Source organism: Myotis nattereri (genome assembly GCF_964212035.1).
Source record: "Myotis nattereri genome assembly, chromosome: 8".
NCBI classification, from domain to species: domain Eukaryota; kingdom Metazoa; phylum Chordata; class Mammalia; order Chiroptera; family Vespertilionidae; genus Myotis; species Myotis nattereri.
In genome coordinates, this window is record NC_138083.1 from 32,535,409 (window position 1) to 32,563,151 (window position 27,743).

Sequence of the window (27,743 nt, forward strand, 5' to 3'; positions counted from 1 at the left end):
TCTAAAGATCAATGTTTAGGTAAATAAGGTGTTAAACATTTAGGAACAAAGTTTTTAAGAACATTTCCAAGACTATACATATATTTACCAATTCAACTGAACCATTTTCAATTCCTTGTGCCAAGGTAACATTCATTAAAGAGGATTCCTCAGCAGCCAAAGAAACAATATCCTGCTAAAACAAATTAGAAAAAAATGGGTAAGTTATCACAGTAGTAGTCGTCATCACAGGAACAATCTCATTTTGTTAAATGTTTTAATCACATGAATGCTCATTTATAAAACTAATTTACAATACCATATTCCAGGTAGGCTGCCTCCAACGTAAATATTCCTGTTTTCCATATGCCTCCTACAAAAGAAGAACTTGCATGCCCCTTCCCCCTTGCTTCCTATCCTTGTCACTCCTATATCTCTCGACACTGCAGATCTCATATCAAAAGTCTCTGCTGCTGTGTGGCTGAGGTCACTTTCCTTTGAAACATTTTATCTAGCCCCAGTCCCCTACCTCTATTCTCATGCCAGTACCAGGTGGCAGAATGAGGAGATCTGCAAGTATAGAGGGTGAGAATGAGAAAAGGGATATTACTATCCCCACCCAGGGCCATGGCAGGATTCTTCCACCACTGCTGGAGCTGTCACTGGCAAAAGGGAAGAAAAGCTGTATCTAGAAGGGGAGCAGAGACATAAAGGAAGAAGGAAAAAGAGAAAGCCAGGAATTCTTCATTTCCCATCCTCTCCCCTTTTCATTGCTATAGAAGCTGTGAGCCTTTTTCATCTTCAACCTGTCGCCAAGCTTCGTACCCCAGGTGTCTGTCATCTATGATCTTGACTAAGGTAGGAGCTTCCTACAACAGTTTCTTACTTGATTTTTCACTTCAGTTTTAAAAAATTTTAGTGAATATAAGGAGTTGTATTTTATTCTTTAATATACATATTTGTGGAAACATGTTTTTCTCTCTTAATTTTTATGAATATTCTACATTTTAGATATTCTCAATTCTTCAGTTACTCTACATAAAAATTCTGTTTTATGAAGAGTTGAAAATGATTAATTGGAATCAATATTTTCCTGTCCCTTCAAACTGATTGTTTTCTCATTCCTGACTATATTTCACATCTGTTTACCATTTTTGGAAGAAGAATAAGAATGAAATTGAAGGTTAAAGCATGAGCATAGGATAAAGGAGTAAAAGGTTCAAAAGAACCACTGCATCAGTCTCTTTCCTTCACTCCAAGCACTTGGGAAAATCAATTAAAATTTTTTTAAATTGATTTCAGAGAGGAAGGGACAGGGGAGAGATAGAAACATCAATGATGAGAGAAAAATCATTGATTGGCTGCCTCCTGCACGCCCCCTACTGAGGATGGAGCCTGCAACCTTGATCGGAATTGAACCCGTGACCCTTCAGTCCACAGGTCGACGCTCTATTCACTGAGCCAAACCAGCTAGGGTGAAATCAATTTTGTTAATGTTAAAAAGTCATAAACTAAACAAGCTTGTTTAGTCATAATTTTCAGTAGTTGTGCTCTAAGAAATGCCTGAGCCCAAATAAAGAAGAGAATAGTATCCCAGTATCCAATATCTAGTATGTTATCTAATATTTAGTAAAACACATTCTCTTTTAGTGCATTATGAAATTGTCTTTCCTTCCAAGGGCATTCAGTTTCAATGTGGGCTGACTCTGAATTCCCAGAGTGGTTATCAAAGTACAGTGACGATGGGACAGAGTAGAAAAGCACTGGTTTATTTTTATTTGGTATGGCTATAATATTTACATTTGTACAGCCAATAAAGTGACAATTGAGAAAATATTTTATAGTACATTGTTTCCAAGTATGTTTTCAAATAACTATGTTTTTTTAAGTAAAAGTTATGTCTTCAAATAAAAAAAATGTTTAAAATTTTATTTTGGTCATGGAATCTTTATATAGTCTTTCAGATGCAAAGCTAAGGTAACTGATGGGTCCAAAACATACTATTCTTAAAGGTGGGAAGGGTGAATTTAGATCAAACTCAAAACACAGGTGTATTGTCTAGAGTCCTAGAAGATTCCATGACAAACTGGGGCCTAGTAATATTCCCAGCATATAACCAGATTCAAGTACAATCACTTATTTAATGCACCACACAAAGTACTATTTCAGTATGAAATGCTTTTCTTGTGATTAACTATCCTAAACTTCTAGAAAATCCTGTTCTACAGATGAAAATCATGTTTTATCCTGTAGTACTGCTACTTACTGAAGAAATTACAGGATAGTATGAGATGAAAATATAAACTATAAATGTAAGAAGAAACTAATTAGAGTCTCAACATTCCTTTAATATATCTTGTCAGAAAAATAATATCTTTATGATTCTCTTTGGTTAACTTACCTCAAGGCTAATATTTTTATTAGTATCCCCTTGAGAGCTATAGTGAGATTCAGCAGTCATATCCTGCCAAGTTTTGGGTTGGCTTAACTCTTGCTGGGAATTTGGATCTTTCATCATGGAGGTCTCTGAATTATTAAGGAAGTAAAAAAGATTTTACCAAAATATCTTTCCAACTTAAATTCGAATATGATTGTTATAAAAGAAAACTTCTGACACTGTGATCCATTGAAACAAAGTGTGTTCAAACTCTCTCTGTCACATATTTATCTTCCCTTTCCCCACATCTGCCTCTTTTTCACCTCCACCCCCCATCCTGCACCAACTATCTCCTCAGCACTTACCCCCATACGTTTACTCACAGACAACAGGGATCGTTCAAGCCCACTTAGTATATCGTTCAGTGGATTTTAATGATTTCAGGAAAGGTGGTCAGGAAGCAGAGGCTCACTCACCACATAAGTTGGCTTTATTATTCCTTTATAATAGTCACAATAATAATCAGCAATCATTAATACTCCATGTATCCTCTGGGTGTATGGAAAGATCTGTCTCAGGTTAACTATATTGTTTAAATGCTATTATCACTAGGTGACTTTTTTCATGTTGTGTTAAAGTGAAACATTAACTTACTAGATATAAAATTTTTCTTTGTTGGAGGTTTGTGAATACTGCCTTGGGGTGGAGGCGGTGGGAAAGTGTGAGATTAAGAGTAGTACACACTGTATATAAACTTCATCTTTTTATGTAGCTTTGTGGACAAAAATTAATCCATAAAGCTGAAAAATACAATGCTTACATAACAATTTCTTTTAAATTCAAATATTCTTCTAGAGATAGCATTTATAGTTTGGAATATAAAGATGGATCCCATCCTCATTTTGAAATATAAAAGGAAAGTTTACATTCCCCTCAACATCAACAGAATTAGGATGTCTTACCTACTACGTTTCTGCCCCCCATTTCTTCACTTATTGATTCCTTTTGTATCAACTTTCTTCCAAGTTTAAAGCCAGAAGACAGAAAGCATTTTGTAAACAACTGTAAAAATACACATTTTTGTTTCTAGATTTTGTACAAGTAAAGCAATTCAATAAATACAAGCAAATATGCTAAAAAGTCAAAATTATAATTCATGCACACACATCCAGCAAATTAATTAAAAATAAGGAGGTATTTTTTTTACAAGTTTAAGGTCTTGACTATATGAGTGTAAATATGTGTTTATTTATTTACTAGGGGCCTGGTGCATGAAATTCGTGCAGGGGGGGTGTCCCTCAGCCCAGCCTGCACCCTCTCCAATGTGGGATTCCTCTCACAATCCAGGACTGCTGGCTCCCAACCACTTCTGCCTGCCAGCCTGATCACCCCTAACCATTCCCCTGCCAGCCTGATTGCCCCTAACTGCTCTCTCCTGCCAGCCTGGTCACCCCCAGCTGCCCTCCCCTGCTGGCCTGGTTGCCCCTAATTGTCCTCCCCTGCAGGCCTCATCACCCCCAGCTGCCCTCCCCTGCTGGCCTGGTCACCCCTAACTGCCTTGCCTTGCAGGCCTGATGGCCCACAACTGCCAGCCATCTTGTGTCCACTTGGGGGCGGCCATCTTGTGTGTTGGAGTGATGGTCAATTTGCATATTACTCTTTTATTAGATAGGATAACTAAACATTGCCCCCACGTAAAAGGATGGGAAACTATTACCATTTTCAGTTCAGTATGAATCAAATCCTGGGTAGCAGATGACAGAAGTGTATCCACTCCTCCCCTTGTTTTCCACATCATCAGTCTTTGGGTAGGAGGTGCAAGTTCCAAAACCATGAGAGTGTCAGCAAAGAAAGTAAGCTGTTTATGCATAGTTTTGCTGCTGATCTCCTTGACTGGATCTATGAGCAATTTCCTCTTTTTGTTTTTCCTTTTCCAAGCAATATCTAAATATAAGAAAATAGGCACAAATGTGATTGATTGTACAGCTTTGTAAAATATTCTAGGCACCGCATATCTAAGAAATGTCTACCACAATACAACCTACAGAGATGCATAGAGAAGAAAATTCCCGTCTCTCTACTGAAAATTATGCTTTAAAAAGTTTTTGCACAACTAGAGTGTCTAAGCAGCCAAGAATTCACACACTTTGAGGTGTTTCTCCAAGGCTCTGAGGAGAATTCTGTTGACCTACTTAGTGGACAACTGAGAAAATGTAGAGCAGAGGTTATATTGATGAGGAAGTCACTCAATTCTGAGGTTCCTTAAAATATATACATAACAGAATAGCTTTTGAAACATTGACTTGTATTTGTCCAGCATATTTTTTCCTTTCCCACTGAAATTCATACACAAAGTCTAAGTGGGTAGTCCATGGGATTTCGTTCCCAAAGGACATTTTACCAGGTAGAAAGCAAAAGTTAAGTTTTTCCTTAGTAAAGATGTAAAAGGGGAGGGAAGGTGAGATTTCCAAGAATGTGAAGATCTGGGATCAGATGGATCCAGAAAGAACAGAAACCAGATTGCTGATGTGCCTCAGTGAAATCCTGGGATGAGATCCCAGAGGAGCTGGCTGTGTGATGACTCCAGAAGCTATGCAGGCTGGGACAGTGGGCACCACAAACTGGTGTGGTTGATAACCGGGCGTTCCCTTCCACTGGTCACACATTTCCCCCAAATTTTGATATCACATGGCTTAGGGCAGATAAGGGAGCAGACTGAAATTCGTGCCAGCCCCATGGGGTAGAAGCTCAGAATTGAATTTGGTAAAGAAAAACTTGAATGCTTTATTCCTGGCATATCTGAGTTTATAAACTGAAATCCATATCAAATATACTACTTAAAACTAGTGCCTCCTAAAAGGTTTGGTTATATATTAGATTCATATTTATTGTTATTCCTAAAATCATGCTTGAGGTTAAACGTTAGAAAAGATAGTACCTCTCTTCTGGTTCTTTTAGTATGCCTTGATATTCATTTATGTGTTTATTTATTTAGTGACGAGATTGTAAGTTTCCTTTTTTATTGAGTTTATTGGGGTGGCATTGGTTAACAATACAGGTTTCAAGTGTACAACTCAATAAAATATCACATGTATAATTCATCATGCACCTATTGCCAAGTAAAGTATCTTTCCATCCTCATTTATCCCTAATTTGCCCTCTTCCACCTCCCCCACCCCAATTCCCTCTGGTTATCACCATACTTTTGTCTGTGTCTATGTGTTAAATATATATATTAAAATTAAATATCTATACATATTTATAATTTTAATTTCCTTAATAGCAAGGACTATGTCTTCTTCATTTGTGCCCAGTACAGAGTAATGGCTCAATAACTACTGGAATTGAACTCAGTTTAAAATTTTCCAGTTTCCCAAACTGGAAATATGGTTTGATCAGAACAGAATAGAATGAAAGGGTCATCTCAAAGTTCCTTCACACTCTTACCTTTGTATTACAAATGTTATTACTAGATTGCCAACCTCCTAAAATATTTCATAGATTATTCAAATATTTAACAGTGAATAAGATAGTAGGTGTCAAAAATAAAAACATGAATGACTGACCTGAAGTATCAATTGGAACAAGGGTAAATCCTTCCTCTTCATTTGATAATGTGGTTTCATGCATTTTTTCATTTTCCAGTAGATGTATACACTCTGGATTATCTGGTTCTACTAATCAACATCACCATAAAAGGAATTATAAAAAAATAATAGCTGGAGGACTATTTTAAAATTAAATTGAAAGATAGACTAATTGAATATATATATTGCCATTTGGAGCCACATCTGAATTGTTAAAATCATGTATTTAATAGAGTTGAAGTGGCTCAGCTATTATATGGTCTGGGACCCACAGTGTCTAGGTGAGTCAGGTATGATCACCCTCTTTTGCACATGTGAAATCTAAGGCTGGACTTTGATGTGACTGTGACTATAGTCTCAGTGAAAGTGAAAACAGTGGTACTAACCATAACAAATAACTGACTTAAATGATTATAGATTATATGTCTGCTAAAATTTTTATAATCTATTAAATAATTGAATTAATAGTTGACCCATGAAAACATAACTAAATTTTAATTGTCTATCTCTTGTAACATTTTAAATTTCTACTATTGTGTTAGAAACCAATATCACATGAACGTGAAGCCAATCATATTTTTAATGCTAAAAAAAAAAAAAAAAAAAGCAGACGAAAAGACCTCAAATCACTTGAGGTGCCTTCACATAAATTTCAAGTAGGAAATATCCTCCCGCCGAAACCGGTTTGGCTCAGTGGATAGAGCGTCGGCCTGCGTGCTGAAGGGTCCCAGGTTCGATTCTGGTCAAGGGCATGTACCTGGGTTGCGGGCACTTCCCCAGTGGGGGATGTGCAGGAGGCAGCTGATCGATGTTTCTCTCTCATCGATGTTTCTGACTCTCTCTCTCTCTCCCTTCCTCTCTGTAAAAAATCAATAAAATATATTTTTTAAAAAAGAAAGAAAATATCCTCCCATTTGTAATTTCTCTCAAATTGTATATAGGTTGTCAAACCATATTAATATGACATTAATATAATTAATAACCATATTAATGTCAAACATTAATGATGTTTTTTACCATGTAACATGTATTGTTTTAATGATTCAAAAGCACAGTATTTTGGCAAAGTATTTAAATGTGCTCTTATACCAAATTAACCCAGTCCTTGATAAATAACTACTATTGTACTTTTCTCAGAACCCAGTATCTTAATCTGCATTGTACTGAGTCATACTAAGAGTTTGCAGGACATTTTTTTATTATCTTCCAATATACTATACTGCTACTTAAACCCAGAAGTTCTAAAGCTTAATTTGAATATTAGCCACTGTTCACTTTCTACACAAAGAAAATTTCAACATACCCACTATAGTACTGGGAGGCTCAGGAGGCATGGAAACTTCTTTGTTCAAATGCATGTCTTCTAACAGGATATTTTCATCATCTTGTAATAGGTTGTCTTGAAAAACACAATAAATACTTTTGTCATACAGAGTTGAATCTATCATTTGTTCACTAAACGTTGATTGGCATTATTATATGCAAAGCATTGTGAAAGGATACAAAAACAAATTAATCCTACTTAATTAGATTTGATTGGATACATAGATTATCACATTTCATGCAGGATGACATAGAATTTTATATACTTAATTTTCTTTCCTTTATTTAAAATATATTTTTAGATGTTTGATTTCAGGAAATACTATACTAATACTAAGATAGTAGCCTTGTTACAAAGCCATGTTTAGTTTCAGATCAAGAAATAAAAGTGTTCAAACTCCTTTGGTAGAGATCTAAGGTAGAGCCACTATTTTTTCATATTTTCAAAATTCCAGAAATTTGCCATAACCAGCCTTTTAATGTAGGCCAGAGAATTTAAAAAAATATTTGATGTATAACAATCAATATCTTTAAAATATGTGCATTTGGATTTCCTGGTTTTTGTCTACCCTATTATACTTTCATATAATATAAAAATTAAAAAATGACATAAAATGCTGGAGAGAGCCCTTAGAATAGCCCTCCCACAATTTCTGTTAAAGAAAACAATGTTTTTTGGTATATTACCTAGTATATTTTGTGAGGACTATACTAAGCTCATTCTTTCCCTTCTAAAAATTAGAAAATTTTCAAAATTAAAGCAAGCAGTATTTCACAATCTATATAGAAAATATGTTTAAACAGATGGCTATTTACTTAGACCTAGCCTAAATGTTTAAATATATTACAAACTTTGAAAACTTGTGTAAAAAATGTGTGGATTTATATTAAGCATACCTAAAATTTTAGTTTGATCTGGTAAATCTACTAGTACATTAGTAATTTCACAGAAATAAATATCCAATTTCTATAGAACCAGACAGCATACCAATCATTTCTCCTGCAGCCCCTTCATCACCAAATCCATCTCCACTGTCATAGAGCAGAGATTTTTCTGCATTGAGGCTTCCAGAACTATGTTCAACTAAAGGACCATTGGAATTCAGCAAGATGTTGTCATCAAAGAAGCTATGGCTTCTCAGGATTTCAGGTTCCGCCCCTAAATACATACATGTCATGAATACTGAGTTAATCAGAAAAACACAGTATTTTAGGGTTAGAAGGAAATTCATATATCATCTTCTATAGTCCCTTCCCCTCATTTTACAGGTAAGGAAAAATGAAAGCTAAAAACACTTAGTTGAATTATTAAACTAAAGTCACTAAGCTGATTAGTGGATACTGGATTTCTAGTCTAACACTTTTTCTAATACAATAAGAAAAAAGAAAGCCAAAACATCAGGAGAGAGCTTTTAGCTGTGGTACAGTTTAATAATTCTTCTACTTTAGGTAGGTCATGTCCTGCTTGACCAAGTATTATTTCAAGGATACTTGCTTGTGTTGTTTATCCATAATGGGGGTTTAGAAAAATAAGAAATATGTTTGCCTTCTTAGGAATGAAAAGAATGGGCTTACTACATTCATTCAATAAGGACCTATTGAATGACTGGGTATTAGGCAATATGTAGGGGATTGAAGATACAACAGTAAAAAGACAAAAATTAACTAACATTAACTGAGTGCTTATTATGTGCACGACATTATGCAATGGAAGATACTAGTATAATCCTCATTGTACAAACAAGGAAACACAGCCACAGAAAGGTTTTGTAATGTGCACACAGTCACACTCTAACACCAGTAAATGACAAAGCCAGGATCTGAACCCAGCAGAGCTGGTGGTAAGGTAGTATCAGTGTTAGAATTCTGACTGGTAAAATATTTTGCCAAGTGGAAGTTTATGATAGAAAACTCCTAAGACACTTTCAGCACCAGATAAACTCCCTGCTTCAAACTAGCCTTCTTCCAGATTGGCTGAGAGCACATATTCTCTCCCTTCCCTGGGTTTAAATCTCTATGTCCAGGAGTCTGAAATCCCAGAGGGTCAGAGTTTGGTCTTTCCTGTCCACCCTCTAACAATCCATGTTAGTGCTAGTCAGTAAATAAAATCATGAAGTACCACTCAGATTGAAAATTCTTCTATAGGCACACATCCTCCAGAAAGTAAGAGTTTAAAAAGGCAGCCTTTATTGTGCTGGACTAAAGATTTGCTCAAAAGAAAAGACTGACTTTTCAAAAAGAACTAAAAATATATCCACATTTTCCAGGTACAGCTTGATAGCAAACTCCCCTACCCCTTCCCTCCCCCCTCCCCCCCCCCCCCCCCCCGCTGCCCAAAATCAGTCTTGGTCAATAAGATAACATTTATGAAAAGACTCTATATTCCTAGCACTGAGCATCACAAGAACCCGAGATTACACAAAAACAATTAATGAAATAATCATTGTCTTCAATCTTATATTGTATTCAGAATAGGATGGATTAATATTAAACATTTCTTGAAGGACATTAGATTTAAATTAGTTTTTGAAGAATAGAAATATCACTAATTGGTAGAAAGGGTTAAAGGAGGGTATAAGGAAAATAACCCTGTGGTGTTGCTAGAAGTATCCCAATTTAGGGGAATAAAGCAGTAAGGGATAGGGCAGTGAGGCTCAGAGAAGATAGGTAATTTGTCCAGTATCACACAGTAAGTCCACAGAGAAAGCCCATATTTGAACCCAGGTTTGTCGGTCTACTAAGAACATGTTCTTCCCATATATACTAGAAAAAGGCAGGGACAATATTATTGGGGGTTAAATTTATACATCAAAAGATTCATTTTAAGGATATTTCTACTGGCATAGAAATAACTATTTCTATTGGCATAGTTTTAATACAAAACCGCAAATCAAGGGTGTCCCCCCAAAATGCATACACACTTTAACAACTGATAGCTCAATTTTTAAAATGAAATGTATTTTAATAAACATTGCCTTTATAATTATTCAAAGTGTCTATATACATTTTTGGGGACATTCTATATAATTGATTATGATGTAATTTTGATTTCCCAAATATTCTCACCAAAGTTCCCAGCTTGGAAAAGTAGAACATTGTGATAATCTTCTCTAAGTGTGATTTCTTCTGGTCTGCTTTGGTTCTGAGTAAATTTTTCTAAAACACCAATAACACTATGGAGAATATAAAATTGAGGAAAAATGTGAACAGAACATGTTTTGTAGTATATTGCAAAACAACAAAAACATCCCTAAAACAAAAAAAACAGATTTTATTATAAAAATAAAGATTTTTATTTCTCAATAGTATTATTTATAAAAACTAGTTTCTTATACATCCTATGACCTCCAGGTTGCCAAGTCCTATGGTCAACTCTCAGTCCGACCTTACTTACCCCAACAATAGCATTTGAAATAGATGTAAACTTCCCTCCTTATGACACACTTTCTACTTTTGGCCTCTGGAATACCACGCTCTCTTGATTTTCTTTCTATTCCATTGGCTGCTCCTTTTCCATCTCCTTTATTATCCTTCCTCATCTCCCAGACTATTAACTATTAGGAATGACTCAACACTCAGTCTGTAGATCTTGATCTTATTCTCTCCCTTACTCCCTTTAAAATCTCTACTTACTTCCTTGGGAGATCCTATGACTCATGGTGGAAGTTCATCTAAATATTCACAACTCCCAAATTTATACATCCCATCCAGACCTCTTCACATTTCCTGAATCTCAGACCCAGATATTCAACTACCCACCTACTCCCCTTGCATATATAACAGTCACCTTAAAACTTATATCCAAAAACTAATTTACTTCTTTCACACTGTCCTTCTTAAACCTGCCATTCCATAGTTATCCTAATATCATTAAGTGGTAACTCCATTCTCATGTCAAAAATCATAGAGTCATCCTTCACATCTCTCTTTCTCTTAAAGCCATATCCAATCAGCACATTCGGTTGGCTCTGACTTCAAAGTATATTCGTAATTTGACTGTTATCACCTTGATATAAATGAAGACTGAGAACTAATAACATACACTGTCATCTCTCACCTGGATTTCTTACTGCAATAATCTCTCACAGACTCTCTGCTTCCTCCCCTTTCCCCTATAGTGAGTGGCCAAAGAGAGCACTTGAAATCCAGTCAAGTGCAATCACTCTCCTATTTAAAACCCTCCTGTGCTCCCCAAGTAAAATAAAAGTCCTTGTTGTAGCCCCACATCTGCCTTCCTGGCCACCTCTCTGACCTCATTTCTTACCACTCACACCCTCATTTACTCCACTCCAGTCTCACCTGCCTCCTTGCTGTGCCTTGAAAATGCCCAGTGCACTCTGCCTTAGCACCTTTCTTTCCCCTTGCTGTACCTGAAATATTCTTCCTCGCGTTATTAAATGATTTGTTCCCTTACCTCCTTCAAGTTTCTGTTCTGACCTTATTAGAAAAGTCTTGCCTGACCATTCTATTACTTATTTTATTTCCTATTTCTCTTCATAATGATGATCATCTCATGTCATAATGTATATTTACTTGTTTATTGTCTGTCTACTCCAACTAAAATGTAAGATTCATGCTGCCAGGAACTGTGTTTTACTCATTGCTACCTCCTCAGTGCCTAGAACAGTGCCTGGCATATAGAAGGCACTCAATCATTATTTACTGAATGAATGGGTGAATATACTATCAATATTGCAAATTGAGCAAATATAATGATATTTGTTTGAAATTTCACACTAAATTTAAGTATTTGTCTATGTTTACTTCAGTTAACTACATTCCTTGTGAATTCATGATATCTGAAGATGAAAACAATAAAATATCAAGAAAGTCAAATTGAAGGAAAATAAAATAAAATAATTTACTTCACATTCTGGATTTCAAAATCATGAAATTCTTCTGGCAGTGTGATAGCACTGTAAGATGCTTCAAAATTCTCCTTTGGAAGGTCAACTAGTCCTGAAAAGAATAAAAAACCACATTCAATAAGTAACCATGCTATGCAAAATAGAAACTCCCAACTTAATCTTTTTTATTTAAATAAGACTTTCTCTCACTGGACTACTGCTTAGTCTCCTAACTGGTTCTCTCGTATCCACTCCTGTCTCTCTCCAGTCCATTCTCTGCAAGGCAGCCAGAGTGATATTTTAAATACAAAATCAGATCAGATCACTTCCATGTTTAAAATGATTCAGTGACTTTCCCAGTGCATTTACATAAAATCCCAATTTCTAATCAGGGCCTCTGCAGCCCTACAAACCTATCAGCATCATCTAACGACACTCTTTCCCTCACTGACTATACTCCAACCATACTGGTCTTTTTGTTCCCTGAACAAGTTAAGCACTTTTTCACCTCAAGGCCTTTGCCCTTACAGTTCCCTCTGCCCAGAATGCTATTCCCTCAGGGACTTTTTAGATGACTGGGTATTTCTCATTCTTCAAGTTTGAGCTTTAATTCTATTCTCTCGGAAAGTTTTTTTCCTGACTAACCTAACTAAAATAAGATGTGCTGTTATTTTCTGTTGCAGTAATCTTTTTATAGTCCTTCACAGCATAATCACAATTTACAGTAATTGTAATTAATCACAATAATCACAATTACAATTATTGTAATAAATTGAAAAAACTGTTTCATTATCTGATTCCCTCACCAAACCAAAAGGGACCTATTTGTCCATGTATCCCAGAGCCTAGCATAGTGTTTCACATAAAGTATGGGGGCAATGAACATTTGTGGAATAAATGAAATAATGAACAAATGAACCATATTTAATATAATTTTAAATCTACATAGAGATTATACAAATATTTTAAATAAAGAAAAAACCCTGTCAATCCTGATTCAACAAATACTCATTGAGGGAATAGTATGTACAAGGAACTGAGAAAAGTACTATTAGAAATTCAGAAAATAAATGACAAAGATAATGCCTTCAAGAAGCTTACAGACCAGTGTGAGAGGCAAAGCCTGTAACTAAATAACCATAATACAAGATGGAAAATGATTTCTTAAAATTAAATTTAAAGGCATTATATTTATATTACATGTAAATCTCTAGCACTTTGGGATATCTAGAGATTTAAAAAATATTTTATTAATAGCATGCTATATAAGGGGTCTTGAGAATTCTGAAAACAATGACAGTTATTGATATCTAGGTTTTGTCAATTACACTATTTCTAATTTATCTCAAAAGGCAAAAACAGATATGGCAAACAAAGTAACACATTTAAAACTGAATATCAGAGTGTGTTGCACAAGTGTGGTAACTTTGTGTATATTTCTTACATAAACACGCAGAAACATTCCACTAAAAGGTTATGAAAGCATAACCTTTTCCTACAAACACATGTAAAGAATGAAGGAAAGAATATAATTTGTACTTAACCATGGAAACTTAGTTCAGTCAAAAAAAAGATTACTTTCACTATACTCAACCTGGATTTATGGAGTTCTGCCAATTAAAAGAGCCCACCTGAAATAATGCAAAAGGGAACCAAGACATATACCTGGGCGAAATGTCATCTTCATTTTAAGCAATGCTTCGCTGCAATCTGCCAAAAGATATTTTGCCTTCCTATTATAGATCCTAACAACTCCCAAGAGAAGATGTCCTGAAGTCCGAAGTGCAATTTTCACCTTTCAAGAATTTTTAAGGTATTAGAATGTTAAAAATTAGATTCACAAACTCTGTTCTTTGACAATTATAAAATCATAAGAATTTCTTCTCTTTAAAATCAGACATTTTGTATTCTTATTTAAAGTGAATTGCTTAACTTCTACCTCACCTAGTAAAATAGTTAACATTTTTTTTCTTCTATGAAGATAATCTAATGTGGCATTTAAGTGAAGTATGCTATTATGGGCTTCATGGGAAGAATACAAAGTCTGCAGTCAGGCAGATTTGGGTTCAAGCTTTGGCTCAACTGCTAACGCTGAGTCATTTAACCTTCCTGAACTTCAATTTATTAACAATAGCTACAATTTATTATATACTTCTTCTGTGCCAGGCATTGTCTTGAGAGCTTTTGATTCGTTCATTAAGTTAATTTAGACAACAGCCTCTTTTTACAGAAGAAAAAACTGAGACTCAGAGATGTTAAGTAGTATGCCCAAAGTAACACAACTATTAAGTGATGGAACAGGAATGAAATTTAAATTTGACCAACTCAAAAGTCCACACTCTTAACTACCACACTTCACTGAAGCAAAAAGAAGTGTATTGCATAGGATTATTACGAAGATTTAAAAAACTAATGAACATAAAGGCTAATCCACTGCTTTATACATGGTTGGTTTTTTTAAATTATAATTTGTCCTCTCAAGCAGAAAACTTAACCTATAAAATATTAAAATACTATCTTAGTGTAAATTCTAATAGCTTGTTATGGTTTTTATAATGAACATAATACTTTATTGTTTATGAAGTGTCTTCATAGATATTTTCATTTATATTCAATCCTTTTTTGTTCTACTCTCCTTATTTATTCACTAATTTTTTAAAAGGAATACTTATTTGATACTACTATGTACATAGTAATCTGATAGAGGATGAGAAATGATTGCAAAATATGTATAAGACATGGCCGTTATCCTTCAGAGTCCAATCTATTTATGATAAACATAACACAGTTCATCTATATATATATAAAAGCTCAAGCAACCATTACGACCGAATGACCAGAACGACCAGAATGACCCATTGACCAGTCTCATGATGTGCACTGACAACCAGGGGAAGACGCTCAGTGCAGGAGCTGCCGCCTGGTGGTCAGTGCACTCCAACAGCCAACCTCCCACAGCCCCAACCCCCAGGCCCTGATCAGGGGGGCCAGCAGGCCAGCCTCCCATGGTTCCTCCCACCCGCTGGCTGGCTCCTTGATAGGCCTCTATCACCGGCCAGGCTGAGGGACCCCACCCATGCATGAATTCGTGCACCAGGCTTCTAAAATATATATATACATATCATATATGATATATATATGATATATTTATCATCTATATGTATAGATGATAAATGTTATAGCAGTTATTCTCAACCTTCCTAATGCCAGACCCTTTAATACAGTTCCTCATGTTGTGGTGACCCCCAACCATAAAATTATTTTCGTTGCTACTTCATAACTGTAATTTTGCTACTGTTATGAATCGTAATGTAAATATCTGATATGCGGGATGTATTTTCATTGTTACAAATTGAACATAATTAAAGCATAGTGATTAATCACAAAAACAATATGTAATTATATATGTGTTTTCCGATGGTCTTAGGCGACCCCTGTGAAAGGGTCATTCCACCCCCAAAGGGGTCGCGACCCACAGGTTGAGAACCGCTGTGCTATAGGAACTAAAAGAGAGACCATTTGAGAAATAAAACATCCTGGGAAATATGTTCCATGATATAATGTATTTTAATTCCTTTACTCTCTGTAAGTCATGGCAAATACACGCTATATTTAAACAATAACATACCTTAGGTGAAATAATTTTCTCAATGATTATCTCTAGATTACATTCAGATACATGGGCCTTTGTGAGTTTCTTCTCCCAGTGAGCGGCAAGCCAGATTTTGGCCAATGGCCCCCGCTTACTCATAAGCACATGTGTGTAGAACATGCTGCCTGTGTTCCTTAGTTGCGTTTAGTGAACAAGAGAGAACATTAAAAGCTATTTAAAATTTGATCACAAAAGCTTTTCATACTAATTGACAGCAAGCAAAAACACTTTTCCTTCGTTCTATAAAATAACGCTCAGATTACCTTCTAGTTCGATGTGTTATTCAATTCAAATCATTTTTTCGTAAAGAAGAAACCCTTATTTAAAATACAAAATAATAAACGAATGACAGAGCTCTATTAGATTGTGAACCACCCCTGGTTTAAAGGTATCCTGACCACTGATCCCTGTTTGCATTTTAATTATTTTATCCTATAAAGGGTTCTCTTATTCATATGGTCAAATAAGTAGAGGAGGGAGCCTGAGGGGGAAAAAAAAAGATATGGAAACAGGGGGGAAAAACAATGAATTGGAAACGGCGGGCCAAGCTAGGAAAAGAGAACACAGGCCACCTCTTTTCTAAGACACAGGAATTTGAGACGTGCGGGATTATTGCTTTATATCCGGGAGTCGGATTTCTTTGTTCTTTTCAAGATGCTCTGGTTTACTCAACAATATATTAATTTTTAAAATATGTTTTATTGATTTTTTTTTACAGAGAGGAAGGGAGAGGGATAGAGAGAAACATGGGTGAGAGAGAAACATCCATCAGCTGCCTCCTGAACACCTTGCACCGGGGATGTGCCCGCAACCAAGGTACAAACCGGCTGGGGCAACAACGTAGTAATTTTTGAAGCTGAAATAATAAAACTCCAAAGGACCGTCAAGTGGAAAAAATAAGAAAACAAGAAACTGTAAGAAAGAAAAAAAAGAAGGCGAGAAAGGAAACAGGAATCCACTTCAAATGTTCTGAGATGAGAGTGGCAGAAGTAAGCCACTGCCAACGGAGGAGGTAAGCGTGTTTCTGCACAGGGCGCTCTCCCCAAGAACCTCCGGCTCCGCCCGGAGCGAAGGGAGTCCGAGGGCCCGGCTGACTCCCAGAGGGGGGACCCGCGGGTCCTCACGAATACAGGGCGTCCCCAAACCCACGCGAGAGTTGAATTTTGCGTGAGCATTAACAGCAACAAAAAAGCCTAATTTTACTTGGTTTACTGAATAGATTCTAATATCTGTTGCCCTTTGATGTCAATCCCTTCAGTTTGATAAGCATCACCAAGTAGGAATGATGGCCCAGGAGCAGGGGCAGGGAAGACCAGGGAAGACCACGGCTTCGCGTCTGTGCCAGCAAAACCGCGGAGGCCATTTACCCGATGCGCTATCCCATACATAACCCTAGACTGGATGCTTTATGAATCAATAGAAAGTTTACAATGTTTAATTAAAAACCTGTGTTTTCTATCAAAATTACTTCTTGCGCGAGTTTTGGGACACCCTTTATAAATCATTTTAAGCGGCCACCATAAAAGCTGCTCTCTCTTTTTTGGTTTCCTTTCTAAAAAGTTCGGAGCAAGTTGAGCCAAAATAAATACCAAAACCAAATCAGCCACAGCGTTAAAATCAGCGGGACTGTGACCAAGGCCCGCGTCCCCGCCCCCGAGAACCAAATCCCCGCCCCGAGGCCGGCCGCGCCCCCCCCTGCTCCGCCCGCCGCGCCCCTCCGCGGGCGGCTGCAGGTCCAGGTCTGTGGCCGCGCCCGCCCCGGCTGCTCGCTCCTTTCCTTCAGAAATTATATGTGCGTGTTTGGTATCTTGGAATAAATTCCAGCTGGTCCTTTTAAACTGCTCCAGGCGCGTGATTACCAATGCGCGTGAGGAAGAAAAGGAGCTGCCCTGGGGTTTGATGTCCCCGAGGCACTGACTTTCCTCAGCACGTGCCTCTCGCGGAGCAAACCCCACCGACCCCACAGGTGCTGCGGGTGCCGGGGGAGAGGACGCCAACCGGGCGCAGGGGCCCGGGAGCCGGGAGCCGGGAGCCGGGAGCCGGGAGCCGGGAGCCGGGCGGCGGCCCTAGAGGGGCCCGGGAGGGAGGGGCGCGCGCTCGGGGGAGAGCCGAGGAGGGCGAGCTTCCTCAGGGAGCAGGCAGGGCGGGGCGGGGAGCGGGGAGGGTCTGGGGCGGGGGTGTCCGGGCTGTGAGGAGACGGCGATTGCCCGGCGCGGGGCCGCCAAAGCTCCTCCCACCGGGCACTCCTCAGGGTTCAAGGCCCAGGCCGGTGCTCCCGGCGGGGAGCTGAGGCCAGAGGGGCGGCCGCCAGCGCCCCGGCCCCGAGGAGGGACTCGGAACGGGGCCGCGCCTCCAGCCTCAGAAGTTTCTCCCTCAGGCGGGGGCCTCGCGGCTGGTGCCCGTGAGGAGCCCGGCGGGCGCGTGCGGGGAGGCGTGCGGCCGCGGCCCCACCGCTCAGCCGCCTTCAGCCCCCAGGTCCCGCGGGGTCCCTCAGGCTGAGCCCTACTTTCAGTGCGGATCTCGGGACAGGTGCGCCCAGCAGGGAATGCAGGGTCAGCGCGACAAGTCTGAGGCGCTTCGCTCTCAGAGTGGCTGGGTGCCAGCTAGTGAGAGGCCGGGCGAGCGGGCGGAGTGTCAGGGGCTGGGCGGGGCTAGTGGGCGGAGTGGCAGGGGCTGGTGGGCGGAGTGGCAGGGGCTGGGCGGGGCGAGTGGGCGGAGTGGCAGGGGCTGGTGGGCGGAGTGGCAGGGGCTGGGCGGGGCGAGTGGGCGGAGTGGCAGGGGCTGGTGGGCGGAGTGGCAGGGGCTGGGCGGGGCGAGTGGGCGGAGTGGCAGGGGCTGGTGGGCGGAGTGCAGGGGCTGGGCGGGGCGAGTGGGCGGAGTGGCAGGGGCTGGGCGGGGCTGGTGGGAGGAGTGCAGGGGCTGGGCGGGGCGGGGGAGAGGCGGGGGCCAGGCACTCCTCTCCAAGCACGAAGTCACCAGCTATGTCCTTGCTCTCTAGGCACTCTCTGAACTTAAACCTTACCGATGCAGAGGGATGACAGGGTCCTACAGAACAATTGTGAAAGGTAGTAATGTCTGACCCCTCTCCCTGGTCTCTGAACACCGCTAGGATGGAGTCGCATCTCTTCCACATACAACTAGCTAAGGGGATCCCTGAAGAAGTTACGGTATTTAATTCCTTGAACCTCAGTTTTTCTCATCTGAGAAATGGAAATGATAACAATAAAAGTATCTGTGCCATATAGGTATTGTAAGAGATAAATGAGATGAAGCCTGTAAGGAGCCTAGCAATGATAAATGCTCTATAAATGTTAACTATTATTACTGTTGTTATTAAAAAGATCATCCAGCCCTAGCTTGTTTTGCTCAGTGGATAGAGCATGGGCCTGCGGGCTGAAGGGTCTCAGGTTCGATTCCGGTCAAGGGCACATGCCCAGGTTGCTGGCTCAATCCCCAGTTGGGGGCATGCAGGAGGCAGCTGATCAATCAATGATTCTCTTTCATCATTGATGTTTCTCTTTCTCCCTCTCCCTTCCTCTCTAAAATCAATAAAAATATATTTTTTAAATTAAAAAAATCATTCACATTGACCCACCCCTTGGGGACAGAAAACATTTTCTGCCTGGAATATCAGTTTTCAACAGCCAAAGCCAATTGCTAGAACGTAAGAAAAGTCATACTAGACCATAAGGATCCAAAGTTGGCTTCCTCCCTGAGCTTCATAGTAAATACTAATAAATATTGGAACAGCAATGGCATCCAATGTATAGGTTATTGATATGGTCTCAGGCTCCCTGTTGATAGGTTGTCTCATTTACCCTTTAAACAACCTCACAAGGTAGAGCCCCTTTTGCAATGAGGACATGACCCAGAGAGGAGAAGCACCCTGTGCAGGGTCACATAGTTGGGAGTGCTAGAGACAGGACTCAAACTCAGGTGTAGCTCCTGTTTTCCCACCTCCAGGAACAGTATCCCAGCAACCACTCAAGCAGATGCCTGAGACACCTTGATGCCCACCTGGCCTCTACCTTAATGTCAATCCATCAGCAAGCCCACCATCCTACCTTCAAATGTGACTTTATCCACTTCTTACTGTCTCTACTCACTTCACCCTTGTCTAAGTCGCCTTTCTCCTGAAAAAGCTCTAACACCCTCCTTCATGTCACTTGCCTCTCTTAAGCCCATTGTCCACACTGAAGCCAAAGGGGTCTTTGAAAAACATAAATCAAATCACATTCCCCCTGACCTTCCCCTTTAGAGCCCTTTAAGTCTTTCTGTTGCTCTTAGAATAAAACCCAAACTCCCTTCCAACAACTATAGGACCTTGCATGGTCTACCCCATGCTTATTATTCTAGCTTCATTTTGGATGGGTGGGTTTATCTTGACAACAGTGAATCTTCAGTTTTAGGGCCCTTGCTTTCATTGGTCCCTCTATGGTCCTGGGGGAAACATAGCCATGTGTTCACCTAGGCACATGTTTTTGGAAATTTGGCAGAAGTAAGATATTTAACTGTAATCCTTTAAGATCAATGTCTCTTTCCACTCCCACTTTCTATCTATCACACTGTGTTGGTGATGGCAAGGGAGGACCCGAAGGATGCAGCTAAGGCACAGTTGAATTAGGTATACATTTAATTTAGGTTCAGAGATGTTTTGGGCTGAATGTTTGTTTTCCCCCAAAGCTCATATATTAAAACTAGAGGCCCGATGCATGAAATTTGTATATGGGGGCGGGGAGGGGGGTGTCCCTCAGCCCGGCCTGCACCCTCTCCGATCCAGGACCCCTTAGGGGATGTCTGACTGCCAGTTTAGGCCCGATTGTCGGACATCCCTCTCACAATCCGGGACCGCTGGCTCCTAACCGCTCACCTGCCTGCTGGCCTGATCCCTCTAACTGCTCTCTCCTGCTGGCCTGATCGCCTCTAACCACCTCTGCCTCGGCCCCACCACCATGGCTTTGTCCAGAAGGTCGTCTGGAAGATGTCTGGTCTAATTAGCATATTACCCTTTTATTAGTATAGGTCTTAACCCTCAATGTGAAGATGGGCCTTTGGGAGGTGATTAGGTCATAATCCTCAGGTGAGGATGAACAACAACAACAAAATCATTGTCTTATGACTAGATAATCAAAGAATATACAGGAAAAATGTAGAGAAAAATTATTAAAGAGTTATATCATGCAGCTAATTAGTAAAAATATGTTGGCTCTATCTAGATTGTATAATATTTGTGGTATTTTTCAGCTTTTTAAATTTTGTAATTTGTTATTATTTCTTCTGTTATTCTAAAAAAATTTATTTGCTAACAAATTCTGTATTTATGACTTTCTATTCTTTCTCTTTTTAAAAAATATTTTTATTGATTTTAGAGAGAACGGGAGAGGGAGAGAGAGATGGAAACATCAATGATGAGAGAGAATCATTGATGGGCTGCCTTCTGCATGCCCCCTATGGGCATCGAGCCCACAACCCAGGCATGTGCCCTTGACTGGAATCGAACCCAGGACCCTTCACAGTAGACAGGCTGATGCTCTATCCACTGAGCCAAACCAGCTAGGACTGTATTCTTTCTCTTTAAGAAAAGAATACCCTAAACTTTAAAAGCTTTAAGCCCCATAAAACCTGGTTCAACCCTGGTCCTTTTGCTCCCTGTGCTCCAGCCATATTGGAATCCCTCCATGCCCACTGCTTAGGAAAGTGCCCGACACATGGTAGTATCAGGAAAATATCTGTAGATGAATGAATGACTCAGAAACTGGAGTGCTAGAATGTTAACTACATAAGAACATGGATTTTTGTCTGCTTTATTCATTGTTACCTTCCCACATGCAGAATAGTGGCTGGCATACAGCTGGTGCACAATAAGTATTTTAAAAAACAGATCCAGGCCTGTTCAGCTGCAGACCATGCTTCTTTCCATTGCCTCCAGTTATTTCCCGTTCACAAAGCATTTTCCCAAGATCCTCTTCACAGATCTAAGAGGTGTCATTTTCATTTTAGATTTAAGGTTAAATGGAGGCTCAGAGGAGAAGTTCCTTGCCCCAGGTGACTAAGGGGCAGAGCTGAAATTCAAGCCCAGATCTCAAGGGCCAGAAAGCCTTATCCTCCTTGGCCCTCCCAATAAGATGCCCCACAATAAGAAAGCACGTGGTGAAGGAGCCAGTCCTACAACCCAGAGCAGGCAGGTTCCGGAAGAATGACTGTGCATGGACAGTAGGTGGCGCCCATTCACACAGTAGTTACCCTGACTGGTAGCTCTTGGTTAAGAGACACAAAATCATTTGTCAAACACCAAACTTCGAATTGCCAGTATAATTTGCTCCCAATGGCCCCGCTTTTGCTTCCTTGGCCATTGCTCTTTAGGCCTGCATAGAAAAACCGAGTCTTTCCCTCCTGAGTAGGGAAAAACCCAGTTCTCCATCTCCTGTGTGTTTTCCCTTTACTTTTACACAGAACACTTCCAAGCAATTCTCCGTGACAACAGCTGGGTGTCTTACGATTTAACACAATTCTGACACTGTCTACCTGGAGGTCTCACAGGTTAAGGGCTCAGTCCCACAAGATGGCTCCCGCCCCACTTCAGATGCCAATCAGAAGTAGAAGGTCCCCAGGTTACTTACAATTTCCACCCAACGTGGCTACAAATTGGAGGTTCCCGTGGCCCCCTTCTTGATTCAGTTAATTTGCTAGAAGGGCTCACAGAACACAGGGAAGCACTCACTTACCTTTAGCAGCTCATGAAAGGATACCGAGGAGCAGCCAGATACAGAGATGCACAGGGCAAGGTCTGGGAGGGTCCCCAGTGCAGGAGAGTGTCTACACCCTCCTGCTATGTGGATGCCCCAAATTGGAAGCTCCCCAAATCCCCTACTAGTGGGATTTTATGGAGTCTTCCTCATGTAGGCATGAACAATTAGTACCTCCATTTCCAGCCCCTCTCTCCTCTCTGGAGGATGGGGGATGGGGATGGAAATTCCAAGCTTCCAACCATGACTTGGTCTTTCTGGTGATCAGTCCACATCCAGGAGCCATCTAGGAGCCCACCCAGAATCAATATAATTAGGAATTTACAAGGGTTTTAGGAGCCTGTGTCAGGGTCAAACAAATGTTAGAACGAGAGATGCTCCCAGTGCTCTGACAGGACAAGGAAGCTAAGAGAGACTGGAGCATGTGTCTGACACCCTGGTACTCACCAGACTCTCCCTCTGTTTCCCACACTTCCCAGCCGCCTCCTGGGACAGATCATGTGACCTATTCTATTGAATGGGCTGTGGGAGGAAGGGACATATACTAGTAGCACTTCCTGTCTAAAGTGTCATAGAGCCAGTGTGTGACTCTCCAAATGTATCTTCCTAGCTTGGCATTTGGTGGATGCCCATGGGGCCTGGAACCTAGAACCTTGACAAGAGGGTGCTGGTTGGTGCCCTGGGGAGAAATTGCTGCTGTGAGGTGAAGTATGGCGAGGTGGTGCCGCTCATAGGAACAGGAAGCTACAGAGAACAAAGATGAAGAAGTGAATTCTTTCTCCCTCCTCCAGTCTTGGGGTGTCTCTCTAGCCCCATCCTGATTATTGGCAAAGTCTAACAAACTCTAACATGGGGCACTGGTAACACAGAAATGTGGTTCGTGAAGCCTGAGCCCCAGCCCCAGCCCCAGCATCACAGTGCGGTTTTTTTTCAGTATTTATTTTTGTGTTATATTAAAAATATAACACAAATGTTGCCATTTTAGCATTATAAGTGTACAGTTCAGTGTGGCATCAAGTACATTCACACTATTATGCCACCATCACACCATCCATCCAGAATGTTTTTCATCTTGCAAAACTGAAACTCAGTACCCATTAAACTCCCCACTCCCACTCTCCAAGCTTCTAGAAACCACTATTCTACTTTGTGTCTTTATGGATTTGACTACTGTAGGCACCTCATATAAACGGAATCATACAGTATTTGTCCTTTTGTGATTGACCGGCTTATTTCACTCAGCATAATGCCTTTGAAGTTCATCCACGTTGTAGCATGTGCCAGAATTTCCTTCCTTTTGAAGGCTGAATGAAATTCCACTTTATGTATATATCACATTTTGCTTATCCATTTAGCTGTCAATAGAGAAGTGTTTTTGTATTATCAACTACTATATTTAAAAAGTCTCCGATTAGTCTGGCTGTAAACATTGTACATATAATGCAAATCCCCCACACTCTGTGTTTGTATGCAATGAGTTTACTTTTTCAAAACCATAAAAACAATATGCTAACAACATGCAAGTCGATTTTAAAAAATAGAAAGGCCTACCAATCATCAGACCATCCTAACAACAGGGCGTTTTATTTTCACCTCTCCTATGTTTTCAAAGCTCTAACTCCTGCACCCCATCCCACTGAATGTTCTGCCACATCATAAACCCTGTTGCCTGCTATTACAGGGGTTGTTATTGCCAACCCAGAATGAGTGAAATGCTGTTTTCTTCATCACCTCCCTCCTTTGCTTCTATGAACATCTGGATTGTATTCTCGAGGACTGTTTTGGTTGCAAATGAGGGAAACCCTACTCAAAGCTGCTTAAGCAAAAACAAATTGGTGTGTGTGGTGGTGGTGGTGGAATTCACTGGCCTCAGTCACTGGAAAGAACGCAGGAGTAACTCATTGAACTGGGACCTGAAACCAGGGACTAAAACGAGCAAGCACTCTACCTCTCAGCCTATCTCTTGTGTGGTCCTCTCTCTACTTCTCTTTTAAGATTAGCCTCTTTCTTTCTGAGCACAGACAGGTCTTCCCCACCTGGCCGGTTACATGGCCTCTGGCAGCCCCAGCTTTGCAACTGCAATAGAACAAGCATCCAGCTAGCAATCCCAGAGAAGGGCTGTGATTGGCTGTGCTGACCCACTCAGCCAACCCACTTAGCCAATCCTGTTGTTAGAGTGGCCATGCATTATAATTGGGCAGGCCTGATCACATGCCCACCCCTACGGCCAGAATGGTGACAGCGTCTGTTGCTCTCAGATAAAGGGGAATGAGAAGTCCTGTTGGAAGACAGAAAACAACCATCAAGCTTTACGTAGGCTTCTGCTTGTCACCATGGCAAGACTAGATAAACTTCCTCACACATTGAGCTCTTTGTTCTAACAATTACTTTTTGAGAAATTCCCAAGGGTAGGATTACTTGATGGTGCTTTCCAGAACCATGTAACATATTTGTGTTTTTCAAAGCATGTTCACACCCAATACCTTATTTGTGCCTCATCAAAAAATGCTCATAACGGACAGAGAAAGAACCAGTGACACAGAGAAGTTGAGTGATGGGTCCAGGGACATTTAGTAGATGAGGACAGAGGTGAACCGAGGGACTTCTTGACTCCCATCCCAGTGTCCCCACCCCAACAGCATCACAAATCTTAGATTAGTGGTGGGGGGTTCAAGCCCAGGGTCATCTCTGACCAGTTAGGGGAGGGAGCTTCGCCGGCCATCTACCCCTTGGAGGAGCTGGGCCAGCCGCCTGGATGACACGGGCTGGTGACCCCGGCCTTCGGAGCCTGCTCGAGCTCTGATGGGCGATGTCCCTCTGCTGGACACGGCATCCTCCCACTGGGCACTCTCGGAACGCAGCTCCTCCAGGACACTGCGAAGATGCCTCAGTGTGAGCAGGAGCTTCTGGTCTTGGATCTGCATCTCGGCCTGGGAGAGAGAGAACAGGTCTGCCAGGGGCGGGCAGTGCACTGGACGCTCCCCCAGAAAGCCTGTTCTCATTACTGTCTCGCCGGAGACAAGCCCACAAGCTCAAAGAAGCCGTTTGCACCAAAGCCTCAGTTTCTTCATCTGCAAAGCGGAAAGCAAATTACCTACCTCCCAGGGCTCTTACTGTAACCAGCTCAAGATGGTCCTCTGCTGTTCAACGAGATACTGAGTTGCTTTTCAGACAAAGCAGACCAAGACCACAATCATGCAGCCGGAGCATGGCACAGAGGAGAGAACTCTGGCCTCCAGCTGCACCCAGAACCAAGGTCTCACCACAACCATCCCCCCGCCCCACCTCCCATCCTCCACCTCCCATGCCCCAGCCCGCACCTCACAGAACCACAGGACCAGGACATAACCGGAACTTGAACACTGGAATCCTTTCAGAAGTCAGGGTTCTGTTGTCCAGGAACCTTTTGACCACCGATGGCCAGGTTCCGAGGTCCTCTAAGACGTGCCCCGGCAGCACCAGCACTTCCTCAGAGCCCCTTAAAAACCCTTGGCCTGGTCCAGTGGGCAAGATGGATCTGAGGCACCACTAGGTCTCCCATCTTCTCGGTGGGTGCCTTCTTGATCAATAAACCTTTCCTTATTCCAAACCCAGACTTTTTGAGTTTTGGCCTTCTGAAGCATTGGGCACACAGACTTCGGTCCAGTAACATTATGAGGATGGAATGAATTAGTTCCCACTCTAAAATAGGACATGCGGAACTACCAAGATCTGTGATGATCTTCATTATCATCATCAATATTAAACATGATCCTTCTTATTTACAACCCCACTTATATGCTATAACCCTCACTAACAAATCATTTTATAGGCATTAAGGAGATAGTGACTTCATATTAAAGTGAGGTACACCCTGCAGGCAGTAGTAACAACACCAAGAGAGCAGGGAGCTAGAAAGAGGAAACCCCCAAGAACACACAGCCATCCCTTCCCAATTCCTGGGAAAACATTGCCTGTGTTTTCTCAATTTTAGGATTTTCCTCCCACACATTTTTTAAAAAATATATTTTTATTGATTCCAGAGAGGAAGGAAGAGGGAGAGAGATAGAAACATCCATGATGAGAGAGAATCATGGATTGGCTGCCTTCTGCAAGTCCCTCACTGGGGATTGAGCCCACAACCTGGGTATATGCCTTTGGCCTCCACTCCCCATTTTCCTCACTGCTCTGGGCTTGCACCTCCAAAATGAATTGTTAGTACCCCAATCCTTGTGCAAGCCTCTGCCCCAGGCGGACACAGAGCGCACCCAGGCTAAGACAGCGGCTGTACTCCACAGCCACCTGGGTCAGGATTGTAGCAGACGTGCCGAGCAGACACTGAGCGAATTACACCATCTTCTCACCGAATCCTTTCAGTAATCCCTGCAGTGTTGGTACAACTGTTACCCCCATCTTATGATAAGGAAACTGAGGCTCAAAGAGGTAAAGCCACTTGGTAGAAGCCACACAGCTGCAGAGCTGGGCACATACCCAGGACTCAGTGTAATTTCTGAAACCGGTCTGGCACGCAGTGCACCCAGAGCCTCCTATGTGGGCCATGACCTACTTATCCCTGTGCCTGAGGGGGCGACTGTGCGCTGTGTGGCTGGTCCCAGAGGGCTGCCTGCAGGGCCTGCACCCCAGCCTGCAGCCTCTGTCCCAGCCAATGGGGCACCTGGGAAGGGGGACCAGCGAACCTTGGCATACGTGGGGTGGAGGCGTCAGGTAAAAAGAAATGCAGAGCCTTACCAGTTCCTTCCTCAGCCACTCCAGGGTCTGCCCAAGACTCGGGGTTGGCTCTTCTGCTGTTTTCATCTCAGTGTCCTTGGGAGAGACCTTGACGCTGGCCTGGTGATGGGCCTGGCGGACCGTTGACTTGCACAGTCTCCTGCCTGCTTCAGGCTGGAAGCAGAGTCTGGCCAAATCACCGAGGATGAAGTTAATGAGACCAGGAAGTGGCTCACATTGGAAAATGTAGGGTTTTTTTTTTTTTTTTTAAGTGTTTCAGTGCTCTAAAGAGAAAAAGTAGGGAGGGCAGGAGGGAGACCGTTTGTGATAACAGTGTCTCCGTGCCTGCGAGTTCCAGAATCCAAGATCTGATGCCAATAGGACTACAGAGACTGCAAAGCTTCACATGATGAAAACAACAATTATTATGAGAATAGGGGTCCCCTTCTGAGGGCTCCAAGTGACATATATATCTATAGTCTCTCCCTCTAAAACATGTATTTCTATTATTTATATATGAAATCT

At 41.3% G+C, this 27,743-nt stretch overlaps 2 protein-coding genes across 3 annotated transcripts in view; both read right to left on the minus strand.

The window, feature by feature from the left end:
- The window catches only part of RAD21L1 (RAD21 cohesin complex component like 1), a gene marked incomplete at both ends in the record, with an annotated part of 28,054 nt that extends 12,169 nt beyond the window's left edge, over nt 1-15,885 (minus strand). The window contains 11 exons of one of the 2 annotated variants that reach the window (XM_081096443.1): nt 89-175; nt 2,381-2,505; nt 3,319-3,418; nt 4,074-4,300; nt 5,923-6,033; nt 7,247-7,342; nt 8,255-8,425; nt 10,333-10,439; nt 12,132-12,225; nt 13,779-13,908; nt 15,742-15,885. In XM_081096443.1, the coding sequence (XP_080952569.1) occupies nt 89-175; nt 2,381-2,505; nt 3,319-3,418; nt 4,074-4,300; nt 5,923-6,033; nt 7,247-7,342; nt 8,255-8,425; nt 10,333-10,439; nt 12,132-12,225; nt 13,779-13,908; nt 15,742-15,885 (1,392 nt within the window). The remainder of the gene's footprint in view (nt 1-88; nt 176-2,380; nt 2,506-3,318; nt 3,419-4,073; nt 4,301-5,922; nt 6,034-7,246; nt 7,343-8,254; nt 8,426-10,332; nt 10,440-12,131; nt 12,226-13,778; nt 13,909-15,741) is intronic. The other variant, XM_081096444.1, reaches the window with a different exon arrangement.
- Nucleotides 15,886-25,060: 9,175 nt separating this feature from the next.
- LOC308523150 (uncharacterized protein C20orf202) lies at nt 25,061-27,432 on the minus strand. Its single transcript, XM_081096847.1, has 2 exons — nt 27,240-27,432; nt 25,061-25,441 (listed from the first exon to the last, which is right to left on the minus strand). The coding sequence occupies exons 1-2, from the start codon at nt 27,303-27,305 to the stop codon at nt 25,208-25,210; spliced, it is 300 nt and encodes a 99-aa protein (XP_080952973.1). The 5' UTR covers nt 27,306-27,432; the 3' UTR covers nt 25,061-25,207.
- Nucleotides 27,433-27,743: the final 311 nt, after the last annotated feature.

Excerpts from the sequence above, each read along its gene's own strand:
- LOC308523150 (XM_081096847.1), bottom strand. The coding sequence starts at position 27,305 with ATGAAAACAGCAGAAGAGCCAACCCCGAGTCTTGGGCAGACCCTGGAG. Across the intron at positions 25,442-27,239 it reads AGTGGCTGAGGAAGGAACTG|GCCGAGATGCAGATCCAAGA; the intron begins GTAAGGCTCTGC and ends TCTCTCTCCCAG.